Source organism: Diplotaxodon limnothrissa, linkage group LG20, assembly GCF_057381915.1.
Source record: "Diplotaxodon limnothrissa isolate DT_005_m linkage group LG20, D_limnothrissa_male_GT1.1, whole genome shotgun sequence".
Lineage (NCBI taxonomy): Eukaryota > Metazoa > Chordata > Actinopteri > Cichliformes > Cichlidae > Diplotaxodon > Diplotaxodon limnothrissa.
In genome coordinates this window covers 10,123,364-10,137,009 of record NC_140615.1, presented here as the reverse complement: position 1 = coordinate 10,137,009, position 13,646 = coordinate 10,123,364, and the positions used below count along the sequence as shown (strand labels likewise).

The following is a 13,646-nucleotide window of genomic DNA, read 5'->3' as shown; positions in this document are numbered from 1 at the left end:
AGACTTATATGTGTAAATGATTACTCCAGCATCCCATTTTTCCTCATTTTCAGTCGCAGTAGCGTTATTCTAAAATGTCACGTCTGACTTGACGTTTAACACTTTACCAACAGAAGCCGTAGAAACAGCTTCAAGGTGCAATAGGACAGGAAATATTAAAAGTTGTAGCATGAAATTCCATTTCCCCAACACTTAATCAAAGTAATCCACAGTAAAAACACATAATATCTGTGGGATTTTCCCCAAAAATTGGGCTGTATTTTTATTTACCTACAGTGTACAGTGAAAGTGAAAGAGGGAAACAATTCTGTTTTTTACCAGAAAGAAGAAACATGAAGTGATTTTAAGTAGTGAGTAACTTCCATGTATTTCAAAGGAACTCTATTTCCCTTTTTAACCTGTAAATATGCTTTATTTTTAGGGGTATGGCCATATTATGGAATAGCTTATACTTCCCTTCTTACATCAGGTGTACATCTACATTTTAGGGGTACAGATGACATAATGGAGAAGCTTAACCTCCCCATTTTACATTGTATGCACAACTGACTTTTTTAGTCACGTGGGCCGAAGTATGGAGTGGTTTTAACCTCCCCATCGTATATTGTATGCTTACATTACTTTTAGGGTCACTTATAACACTTAACCTTGCCTTTTGAGGATAAGGCTATAGCAACACTTGTAGTATTGAAAGAGTGTTAGTTACTCACTTACCAAAGGTGCATAGAGTACATAAAGGTTTTTTGAATCCTTTCTAAAAAATTGTACTATCTGCTAAGTTTTTTTAAAGGTATGATTATAACCTAAATTAAAATAAAAGACCTTGTAATTTAATGCTAAATCTGGAGGGCAATATTATAAAGTGCTATGCAATTTTTTTTAACTATCAAAACACCAAAACACAAGTGATACAACACGTCCAAACATAAAACATCTGCATATCTATTGCATAGGATCTCTCTGTCCTGCGTTACCTGTTTGTCTAAAACACAAAACTAGCCCGGGCGGTTAGTGTGGGACATGATGACTGTGTAAAAGCAACACTACTATATGCACTGTTTTACTTGCAGGTGATCTCAGCATGGGTGAAAAAAGGACTGGCACTGCTATAATGAGAGGTAAGCAGTAGTACTGCTGGCTGTACTGTAACTGCAGAAATAATCATGCATTGTTTCTAAGTGATACAAAACAGCACATGAATATATCTGAGGTTCAGTTATGCTTATTTTCCTTGGCCACACCCCGAAAGAATCACTTAATTACCAAGAGATGCATTTGCAGTGACGTCTTGCCCAAGGTCAGTTTAGTAGTGCATAGTGTCATCACAATGGGAGTCTCTATGGATAGAGAGAGTTTTTCTCCTTCACTAATTGAATAACTTAATTAATGACCGGGTTTGACCAGATTTGACCTCCACGAACTGTAAGCTTTATGAGGTTGTGTAAACACCAAGACAGAGGACATCTAATCACATAATTAAACCGCTGGGTCATATTTAAAGAAAAACCTGCACTAATTATGCAATAACAAACAAGCTCGGAGAATAAATCATTTACAAAGCAGAAATCCTCAGAGGGAGCATATACTTGTTCATTTGCACGTAACCTAAATTCATTATTTATCCAGGAGAATGAATAAATCGTCCCCGCTAGCCTGTGATTGAACTTGAGCTGGTGAAAAATTCAGCCCGGCGCAGCTGTACTCCAGTGAGTCGGTATCTAATGAAAATAACAGAGCAGGAGAGAAGGCACGGGCTCGGTAATGATTGCATTTGGGTTAGGAGTGGAAAAAGAGAAAATAATGAGGATAAGGAAAGAGACTGAGGGGTAGAGTTTGGTGTTTTGCGTGGGTTGTTTTGGAACTGATTGTAAGATCTCACTCATTTACTTTTAGTGCACTTCTTGGCTCGGTCCCTGATTGTGTTTCATGAGTTGGTCTCACCTGAACGCAGTCCTGAGGCTGGAACCTGCGGTTCATAGAAACGCTAAAACCCTTTTTCGCCTCTCATAAAAAGTAGATTTATTCTTAATCGATTCTCAAAACCTATTTTCATTGAGTGGTTAACACAATAAACATGTGTCTATACCTGTTGCTTTAAAAAAAAGTTTCCATAATCTTTTATCAGCCACTTTTTCTTATTCTATTTATTTTTTGATAAGTATAAAGCCATCAGAAGAAAAGAAAAAGAGTGAGCGAGAGAGTAAGCGCAATAAGGAGAGGTCGGGAGAGAGACTAAGAGAATGGTGCATAAAGATGAAAGCTGATTTCCTCCGTCTCAGTTCCACTTTAACAAGGTTTTCCTGGAGCGGAGTGAATAGGCGAGCACGTCTGCATATGTGTGGCCACAAAGATCTCGGATTTTTCTTCTCCTTCCTGAGAGAGAGAGAGAGAGAGAGAGAGGGGGAGGGAGGGAGACAGCGAGCACATGTAGAGAGGAGCTGGGACGAGAGACAGAACAGTAGAGAGCTGTCAGGCTGCGAGGAGGCAGCAGAGAGACGACTCACTCATTTTCTTGGAGTACGTTTTGCCTCCATCTCTGACGCGTGCGTGCACAGATAGCATCGCGGACACAAAGATGGTAAAGTTTGAGTGTGAGTGCTACTTCTTACCTTCCTGTGAAAAACTGTGAATCATTTTAAGGATCTGGACTTAAGCCTGACACACTGTGACTGGGACTTCACAGTTTACTTTGGCAGGCAGGTTAGCCCTTTCTCTGAGTTCTACACTGAGTTAGTGTGTCTGTTGCCAGAATTCAGTACATTTGAAGCTGGACTTGGACTCCCCGTGTGCGATGAGGAGAAGGATGCAATTGCTGGTGGTGGTCCTGCTAGCCCACCTCGGTGCCACCTTGACAGGAGCGTGGAGAGCATCTCAACCCAGACTGCAGTTCACACACCCTGGTAAGAAGCAGCACGTCCATTTCTGAGCATTTCTCTTTATGTTTCCTTTAGTGTTTCAAGTCTTGGTTCCCCACATGTACATGCAGGTGGCTGGAATCATGTACCGCTTCACATTTTTCCCCACTTTTCTTTCTTTGTCCTTCTATTAATGCCCACACACTGTTATGCAATTCATGTATAAATTATACAAAGCCTTTCTGTTCATGTACCTGTCTCCATCAGCCCTTTTCTTTCCTATATTGTCCTCCAACTCTCTAACCACCTGTATTTAATCAATCATCCTCCAGTAGTCAGGTTCAGAGTGTGACAGCCGTATCTTTAGCCCCACCTTGCTTCCTCCTTTCACTGTGAGGTCTGACACTTTAAGTGAAAAGTAGCGCTTTTGTCCTTTTGTCACTTTTGAATAATAACAGCATATTCTTGAAAGTTAAGAGTCTTTGTAAAACCACATGTCAGACGTGGCAAATGACAAAAAAAAAGTCCGGGAAAGAAAAGAAGAAACGAAAGAACCGATTTAAATGCAGCACTCATAAGAGTATTTCAGATAAGCTCTTATTGCACAAGAAAATAGAGTGCAAGTGTAACTGTAGAAGGCACGGCAGGTAAAGATGAACCAGCCAATCAAGTGGGATAGTGTGGAGGATGTTTGCTGCTGGCAGTTTGGGTAATTATTTTAGTGTTTGTCTCTGATTTCTCTTGGCTAAACTGGGACTTTGCCAGACAAAAAGTCATGCTGCTTCTTCTTCCCGTTGTATTTTGGTTTGAACAGCTTGAACAGCATTATGAGAAAACCTGTACATGCTGCTTCTTTGGCAAAAATACCCAATTACAGTGTTATCCTTATCAATCGAGAAGTTTTTCTAAAGCATAACGAAAGCATGGAGAATTCATGTGCAAAGCCTACTTTATCGACTCGAGATTAATTTCCTGTCAAGCTCAAATCTTTTGCCAGCGCCTTTGAAGCACTTCGTTAATGAAGTTTCAAACTCGAAAGACCTTCTCCATGACAGCACCTCAAACCTCCCGTCACCCCACCTCGCCCCCTCTTCCAGGATTTGGAAATGTGTCCTTGTCTGTTAGTTTCAGTTATGGCTAACAAAGAAATAATTATCTCATGGCAGAAATCCCAGATTCAGATCATCAGTGAGTTAATTATTTCTTGGCCCCGGGCCGATCTGTCCGCTGTAGTGAGGTCCACGCAGTGGTGGAAGGACACACATAACAGAACCTCCTTTTAAAAAAAGGGAAAGGACAGCTGTAGCCACTTGAAGTTTCAGCTGTTTGTCGGTGGAGAACTGCATTGTGCTTCTGTGTGCGTTACACATTTTTTCCTCTTTCTCCATGCACTTGTATCACTGTGCAGCATGTCGCATGAACTATGCTGTTACAGGCTGATGCGTTGGTGAACCGGAGTTGATTTTGACTACTACAAGGTGGTGCTGTTCTGCATCAGCTGCTCCAGTTTTACTGTTTACTTTACCCTCGTGGATGCAGCAGTTGGGTGGGGTCTGCCTCGCTGAAGAAACAAGGGGACTCTAGGATGATGTGTGCGTAACAAACACTGTAGCTATAGATGCTCTTGTCACCACTGAATAGGGCAGGACTAAATGCTTTGACCCGTTTTGGGGTTTTGCTGTTTGAGGATAACAAACGTGACGGTCAAAAGTTTTGTGAAAGCAAAATCCTGTAATTAAAACAGGATTTGGATTTCAGCGTTTGCCCTCGCGGCTCTGGCGAATCCCTTTCAAATGAAAAGGATTTTTGAGGCCTTTAGTTACAGCGAGGTAAACTCAACTCCCTTTAATCATGTTTACCGGAGCCACCGTTGATTACGACACCAGCTGATTACACATCCTTGCATAAGCCGAAAGATGCTGTAGAATCCGTACTTTAAATCTGGAGTCGACCAATTGTGACCTAGAAAGTAAAGAGAGAGGGAGAAGGGGAATCCTTTTGGATTCTCCCAGGGGGGAGTTTGGCTCTAATGGAATCTGGAGTAGCTTTGATTGAGTGATTGTGATACAATAGGTGCCTGCATGTCCTTGAATATATATGGCTGCATATTCTTGGACAGGAATATGGAGTGTGTGAGTGTTGGCGTGTTGGTGCATGTGTTTAAAGGCTTCTGCATATGTACCTAAATAGAGCAGCTTCATTTCCAGGATCTCTGCCCGTTTTAATTTTTGTTGTGTATTATGTTGAGACGAATCCTCGCATCCTTGAACAGCAGCGGTGTAGGTGTGCGTGTGCGTATGTATATATGTGTCTGTATGTGTGTTTCCTATCTACAGCGGTCAATATGCTCGTCTCTGGAAAGAGAACAAAAAGAAAAGTATGATGTGTTTACTGTGGTGCCCACCATCATGCTGTTGTACACATTTGTTTTTGTTTGTGTGTGCGCGTGCACGCTCTTCCTGCCTCTCTGTGGGAGCTCTATACTGTGGTCATTTCCCTTCTCATCACCACAGAGGTTTTCCTCAGACACAAGGAGGAGATTTTTTTTTTTTTCATGGAATTGCTGTAATTACTCGAAATATTTTTTGGCCGCTTAGAGACACTGTACATTTAGCTTTTCCTTTTCCTTTGGTATGCACAGCAGATGATTAACTAAAAGAGAAAAAACAGTACAGGCTGACATTTAAGTGAAGTATTTCACCCTATCACTGGAGAAAATTGGCTACTACAAAGAGCTTTGAAGCAGAAACCAAAAGCATCCCTCAGACTCAAGTGAGTGGTACAGCAGCAGTAAATTGATGATGAAGTAATAGAAGGAAAATAGACAACTGAGGGAAAAGGTACAGGAGACAAAAAAAAAACAAAAACAAAAAAATTGTATCCACTGAGTTGGTGCCTCAGTAGCAGCACTGCTGATGAGACAGTTCAGAATGTGAAAGGGCGTACAACATTGGGACCATGGGACAAAAGCAGTGATGTAATGAAACAACAATGCTAACGCTCACTAGCCTTATTGACCCCTGGATCACTGAACTAGCATGCTTGCTCTGCTGTCAGTCATGCCTGCTGTTCACAATCCCGAGTCTGTGTCTAGAATAATGACTGGATAAGTTGATGGGTGTTTTCTTAGATTTCAAGAAAAAGCTGTGTTGGTTCATTCAGCAAATGCCCCAAAAAGTCACTGTAATAATTTTACAGCAGCAAGAAAAGATGTTAGTTATTATAAAGTTGGCCAAGGCAGTGTAGGAGGAGATTGTGGTGGATAGAGCATGTGAGATAATTATTTCCAACTGACAGCGAATGTTACTTTGTTCTTTTAACTACAACCACAAGCCTTGTCTGAGCTACTTTAAAAAAAACACCACGTTCACCCCAGATGGGACTCGAACCCACAATCCCTGGCTTAGGAGGCCAGTGCCTTATCCGTTAGGCCACTGGGGCTCTGGCTGGGTATATATGTGGAGACAGTTTGTGTTATCAACTTTGCTATGAACCACAACAGATGTGACTTGAATTCTCAGTCACTGGGTTTGGAGGCATGTAGTATCCTGCAGTATCTCTGAAAACTGCAGTGATATATATATATATATATATATATATATGACAAAGGTCCTTTTACCTTTTACTGAGAAATATAACTGACCAAACAGCTTTGTGTGTGTCTCAGAATTAAAAAAACAAACAAAACAGCTTTAAATACTTAAATACACGCTTGATTACCTCCTAACCCCCACCTATCTCTTAATGGCTAAATGATCCCAGTTATTCACTCGCCAATACACACACAGACACACTTATGTATAATGAGTCCATTATCCCGGCCATTCAGTCAGTGATAGTGCGCATTTCTTGAGGGAAAATGGCAGTTATAGATACGATCTGTGTCCCCCGCACACATGCAGACGTACACATTTGCTTGGGAATGTGTTATGTGAAACCTGTTTGGTGGATTGCTGCATGAAGACCCTATAAAACAATTACTCTGGATGCAGCATGTGAGACTTCACGCACACAGTAACGCTGTATACCCGAACGCAGCTACACAAATGTGTATGTGTACAAAAACACAATCATTACAAGTTCCTAAAGAAGAATGCAGTCCCTTACAGCTGCATCAGCACCAACCACCCTTCCAACTCTGAAACTAAAGGAAGCATCACGATGATGTGGCGAGGATGAGAATATCATCCTCACCACATTACCACAGCAAAACTTCATAAAAGCCTCAGAGGAGCTGCGGCTGGCTTATCTAAGTGAATTCGAACCTATTAACTCACACAGAGGCTGAGTCATGTTTTATTCATGTGGCATTCACTTCATCAATTGGTTTGCCATAGACATTTAATAGCAGTCAGTCTCTGTAGTGAATTGGAATGAAGTCAGAGTTTGCTTGGCGTGAATGGAGACACTGGCTTTGATGGCTCACCTTTAAACTGCTGATTCCTTGTGATGGGGCGTAATCCGGGCATTTTACTCATCCTGCAGTTTCTCTCTGGACAAATGCCCACATTGTAATGTGAACGTAATGAGTCGTTTTAAATTGCATGCTATTAAAATGCAAATTGCGTGGTTATTATACACAGTAGATTCGTTCATCAACGTCCAGATGCATGTTTGCTCATGCGCTTGTCCGCGGGACTCAATCTGGGTTTTCTAAAAGAGAAAATGTTGCTACAGAAAAAGCTATAGTTAAGATAAATCCTTAAATAGTTTCATTTTTATCTCTGTGATATTTAAGGATGGTTAAAGCCCTGGCATTGCCCATCCACGAGCTGACTGGTTTTGATAACGCAGAAGGACATTTATTATGCAGCTGTGTTGTCTGTGAGACACACAAACCAGCAGCTGTCAGCATATGTGGCCACTGTTTGCCTTAAATGAGTAGAGAGAGATTGTAGAAAGAAAATGCAGGCTGTTCCAAAAAGATAGGACGGTTTATTGGTTTTAAACTTGATGTTCTCACCTCACAGATCACAGATATTTGGCATCCCAGATTTTAGTGCTATTCAGGCTCATTAGCTTAATCTGTAGCTTAATGGATTACCATTAAGTATAAATATATCTTAGCGTGTTTTCCAGCCGAGAGAAGCAGATAAACAGTTAGCACTCGACCTCGGCTTACTTTTATTTCACTGCTGTGTTGAGATTCCAGGTTAGGAACAGTAATCTGTTTTGTTCCTTGTTCGCTTGACTGGCGTGCAAAAGTTCGTCTCCTCTCTCCAGCCTCACCTTTCTCTTTTCCGCGTGTCCCAATAAAGCACAAAAGCCTTCAGAGGGATATTAAAATCAAGAAATATTTCATTATTCATTTATTCTTTCAGATCTGTTTCTATCTAGGCCAGTGCTTTCCAGGCTCTGGGCTGAAGATGTTGCTGAGACTTGGATTTCACTGGGATGGGTATCTGGCACAGAATCTGGATAGTCTCTGTTATTAATTTTAATGGTACCAGGCCCCAATGGTGGCGCAGTTGTTGCCTGTCACTGCTGAAGTCAAACGGCAGCTGTTTGCTCATCCCACGCTTCATAAAAGACTCAACTAAGACTGCCTTTTCTCTGGAAGAAGACCTTAATTTACTAGCTGCTTGCAGACTAATTTGAAAAGTATAGCTGCTACCGAGGCTTTTGAAAAGACTTCACCCTCCTCTGCTGTTTAAAATGATTCCTCCAGAATATTTGGAAGACCTACACTAAACTTTAAGTACTTGCTAAGACTTAAAAAAAAACCCTGATTAAGGGACTCTGAGGTGGAGGGGTTTCTCCTGTTTCTGGACAGAGACGGTGAATAGAGTCTAATTACACCCTTGCTTTGGCAACAGCAACCCATGACAACAGTGGACATGCTGTAAATTTACCCTCCGGAGGTTTCTGGTGTTAATATGTGAGCGCTATCTTTAGCCAGTCATTAAATAAAAATCCACAAGCTTCATATTTCTTCAATTTCCCTCAAGTATTAATTTGCTCCAATCTGACCTGCTGTCAATAAGCTAGAGCTGAGTTTCCAACCATTCCTCTGTGGTTCTTTCTGTGTGTCAGCAAGTCTTTTCAAGCAGTGTGAGACTGAAATTTTACTCCCATTATTCAGGTGTTGTTTAGGGAGTTTAACTTTGTTCTACTGTGTACTGAAAGCCAGACAGGGGGAAACTCAGTAAAGACGCAAACAACAAAAGAAGCTCAATATTTTTTAATGAGCTGACGCTTCAGAGTCATGAATGGAGGGGGGAAAGTTTTATTGGGCTGTTTTCTGTGATTTTGGTCTTCATCTTTGTCCAGATGTATATTTCTCACAGCTTTCCTTCACGTTAGCAGTATTTCTGTGGTATTGTGGGATTTTAATCCACAAAACACACTTGAGGTCTTCATCAGCTGCAAGCCAGAAACAGATGGGATCAATAGTGCTAAGATCTACTCTGACTGTTAGTTTACCTCATTAGGTGTAGTTTAGGCCAAGCTGGAGATGGAGGATGTGAGTGTAAATGTAGAGGATACAGAGGTATATTAACAGGAATTGGCTGGAAATGTATATTTGTGTTTAAACTAAAGTTTTCTCTCTTAAAATCCATCTGTAATCGAGACTATAGTCTATGATTATGTCAGGATTTTACTTTCTGTTCTATGCCCATTTTCATGAACAGTCATTTTAAATTATTTTTCACCTTTTGAACGAAAGCATAGGACATCTAGAATCAGTCGACCACGCTTCCTCAGTCAGTTGTTCTTAGACTGACTGTGAAGGACTTCTAAGGTCGAGGCTCACTGAGAGTATTTTAAAAATGTTTGTGACTACAGCCGATCTTTAACCTCTCATGTTACCGATCTGACGTTCCCATGTCTCTGCAAAAGAAGCAGAAACCACAAGAATAAGATTCTCTCTGTTTTAGCAGCAGTGGAAAGATCAGACATGTGCCACAAAAGGAAGTCAGACTTCCTTTTCCTGTTAAGAAGCAAGAGGATGCAGAGTAACAGATAATGCGTTTGATCATCTGGGCTGGCTTTAGAGTAGAGAGTCTTCACAAGTTTGACCCTCAAAGTTGCCTGTAAATCGCTGTAGACATCACGGCTGTCCACAACCGTCAGGGGACAGCTACTTGTCTTCATGGCTGCCCATATAAAAAAATATCCATGAAGCACGCTACGCATCTAGTAGCCATTTTTCACATTAACAGGTCAGTGTGGATGACGATTGTGCTGCAGAGCAAGCTCATCAGCAGTGATGTGTTGCCTCACAGTCTATGAAACAACACAGTGGTGATTTTATTTAAGACTCTGTCACCAGTCCAGGCCACTAAGGGCAATTGTTTCCTCTTTGGATGAGCCCACTGCAGAGTCATGAACTTGAAGACTCAGAGTCAGCAGAATCACAGACAGATGTCACACTGACTCAACTGAATCTGAAGGAGGAAAAAAAATTATCACATGCCTTTTGGATTTTTGTCCATTTGCTCCAAATAGCTTATAATCTATACGTTTTCACTATTAATGGATTACAAAACTGTTCTTTTTTGAGAAACAGGAGCTAAGCACTAACTTCAGCAGTCCTAAATGTCTTTTAAGGTTCTTTGTGTTTCAGATTGTGAAGCTCAGGGTGGGAAAATAGACAAACTTCAGCTGTCCAATGCAAAACATTTGTTTTTGTTGCCATTAGCAAATGAGTTAACCCAGAACATTGGTCTGCACTGAGGTCCCCACACTAGGCTGCGTATAACTGTGAGAATATGAAGCGAAAGACGAAAACAATGAGTTCTCAGTGATCCTTCATTTACATTAATTAGAATAAAAAAAAACAAATTAGAGTAAAAGTAAACAGCGGATGGACTCCAGTGTGTGCGTGTAGCGGCACAGCGACCTAAACGAACAGTCTAGTGATGATGATGATGAATAATCGTTCCCTCTAGGGTCAAAGGTCAAGCTATCCACGTGGGTCTGGTCTCTTGGTGACACAGTCCAGATATAGTGCGTGTCTGTGTGTTTGGCTATAATTCCGCTCTGGTATGTATGCGTGTATGTGTGTGGGCGCATATGTTTTCGATGTGATAGAAGAGTTGAGCCTGTGTAAATTAAAAATGGAGTATTTCAAAAAAGACAAAGGTATGATTACTGAATGTCAGCCGAGTCTATGTGCAGTCTGGTTGAACAGTGCTCGGCATTCCAGATTCATGTTGTGTACTGCGTGTTATTTTGCAGATGATTAATTCGGCATCTGGGACGCCTCACGTCGGACATCAGAGTTTCATTCATCATTATTGCTCATTGTGGATTCTGACACTCAGCGGGAGCTTAAGGCGGCGCGAGCACCCTCTGTAACACAGTCGGGCTTTGTGAGAGATGCAAAGTAGCAAGAACTTGGCATGAAAGGGAGAAAAAACAAGGAGACAATTAGATTTTATTGCGAGCTAGAAAAGATTTTGTGTGCGCACATACTGCTCGTGCATGTCCCCACATCGAGTGCCCATCTGTGTGCCTATGGGCTTTGTTCCCAGGCTTCTGCAGGCCTCCCACTGTAATTGCACCAGTAATTGGTGAAGTGATAACCCCATTTCCACAGGAAATGTGCCCCGGTTTCCTCGCCCCTACCAAGACTACCCCCTCCCCGATGGCGCAGCTAACAAAGTCCTCCCCCTGGGAACGCCGCACCAGACAGCTAAAGTTCCCCAGGGCTCAGCGGGTAGACGAACAGACAGACAAAAGCAGTCGCACAAAACTACACACACACACACTGTATGCAGCTTATAAATGGACAATGGTTTAGGCCATGAGCTAATAATTGGATAGATTAATGATAAGTGTCGCTTGTGTGTGCACGCAGCTATAAGTGGAGTGTCTGGATGTGGAAGAGATTGCAATAAGACACCAGGAAAATAACAAAGCTGGACTCCCGGGAGTGAGATAACGATTGAAATAGCAACTTGATTCTTTCATCATCTTTTTCTTTCAATTTTCTCTTGTATGCCACTCACTTTTCAAACGTGTCAGTACCAACTTTTGAAAGAGTTGCAGACCTCTTCTGTTCTTCTTGAAATAGCTTGCAAGTTCCTCACTCAGCAGGGAAAGTTTCCGTTCTTGAAACCTCCTGCTCGCTAATGAAATCAGCTCACCTGTCCAGCGGTGCGCATAGTCACGTACTCATGATGTGTTCCTCTGATGCTGGCATGGAAAAGCTGTGCTGGCATTCGCTGTACTGTGTGTCAAATTGATGCTTCTCAGTGTCATCCCTGCACCTTGGCTGCCAGCCTCACCTTGACAGTCCACCTGAGCTCAGAGCACAGAGTCACGTCCATAAGAGGAAATCTCAAACATCAAACAAAATAAGTCATAAAGTTAGAACTGCAGAGAATATGTTAAAAAAAGAAAGAAAGAAAGAAATGTAAGTACAAAACATGATGTCACCCATCGGTTTGTGGGCCAGGCCCTTCTGAAGACTTGGTTTTAGCACTGCATCTTAGTCTCTTTGGAGGCAGCAGTGACCCATATTTAGATCAGAGAGCTAAGTTATCATCTGGCACCAGCAAATTTGGTTAGCAAGCTGCATCCATAAATAGTAGGAGTGTTACACACATAAGCGGTAATTAGTGTTAAGAGACTTTTGTACTTTCTAACACTCACACTCCGATGAATGAATTAGGAGCAACTCAGGGTTCAATAACTTGCCCAAGGTTATTTGGCATGGAGACTGAAGCATCCAAGGATCAAACCACCAAACCACCAAACTTCAGAAGACGCCATAAAATAGTTCAGAGGTGCACTTCACTGACTCACATTAGTGGAGGTGAGGCCTAGCAGACAGGAAATCAAACAGCCACCTGTGCTGGCTTCCACCTGGATTCAAAATGAGCTCTTAAAGTCGTCATGAATTGAAATATTGTCTATAGTATAGAGTATAGATATTGTTGTTGTTTTTCTGTACCAGGCTGTAAATTCCAGCAATTTATTTCAGTTCTGAAGATTGGCATTACAGTGTGTGGGCATATGGGGAATTAGTTCAAGTTTGTTTTATTTATATAGCACATTTAATTACAACAGCAACACTGACCAAAGTGCTGTACAGAAGTACAAAATAATTAGTACCAAATAACTTATAACTTATAATATTAGTACCAAATAACTCTCATACTGTAGAATACAAATGTCTTTTGTATTCCCTGGCATACAAATGACTTCCTTTTGGAGCCAGCCTTAAGTGACCATTTGAGGAACTGCATTTTCTTTTTTATCCATGTTTCACTTCTGTTCTTCCTCCTGCTCCTGATGTGACTGTTGGGGTGGAACGCCAAAGTGGATGTATAAACCCACACAGAAATCTCTACGGGCCACTTATCAGTTCAGTTTTGAAGTTATGCCTTTTTTTCTTCTCATGTAACAAGCAGCGCTTCTGACCATCTACTAAATTTGTTATGAAAGGTACTTCCAGAAGACAGATGCCAAGACAAATACTCTCTGCACAAGAAAATTAGCTCCAAACAGAGCTCCTAACTAGTACCAGTAACCATCCTCTGTAAGAGGAGGTGTCATGAAAACTTAAGTTTTACACTTATCTGTTTCTTCAGTGATTTTTCATTCTTTGCTGTAAGCTGCACACGTACACAGCAGGTTGCCTCTGCTGCAGAGTGCAGACCAGTCACTGCACTGTGTCTGAATCAATCCCTATAGTGTAGTCCTGACATCTATAGCTGAGTTATTTATAGAAAGTAAATTAGAACTCATTTCGAAGTCTCTATTTAGTGTCATATGAATGTCGTCTGTGAATTATGTAGCAAATGACATAATGCATACAGAGCCTATGATTAGCATAGTTTG

General features: G+C 41.4%; 1 protein-coding gene and 1 non-coding gene across 4 annotated transcripts in view; one reads left to right on the top strand and one right to left on the bottom strand.

The window, feature by feature from the left end:
* The first annotated feature begins 2,791 nt into the window (after positions 1-2,791).
* Positions 2,792-13,646, top strand: part of sema3h (sema domain, immunoglobulin domain (Ig), short basic domain, secreted, (semaphorin) 3H) — a 53,581-nt gene continuing 42,726 nt past the window's right edge. For all 3 annotated transcript variants that reach the window (XM_085343868.1, XM_085343867.1, XM_085343869.1), the window contains exon 1: positions 2,792-2,900. In XM_085343868.1, the coding sequence (XP_085199994.1) occupies positions 2,792-2,900 (109 nt within the window). The remainder of the gene's footprint in view (positions 2,901-13,646) is intronic.
* On the bottom strand, positions 6,224-6,296 carry trnar-ccu (transfer RNA arginine (anticodon CCU)). The gene has a single exon. It is a non-coding gene; the product is annotated as a tRNA-Arg (tRNA).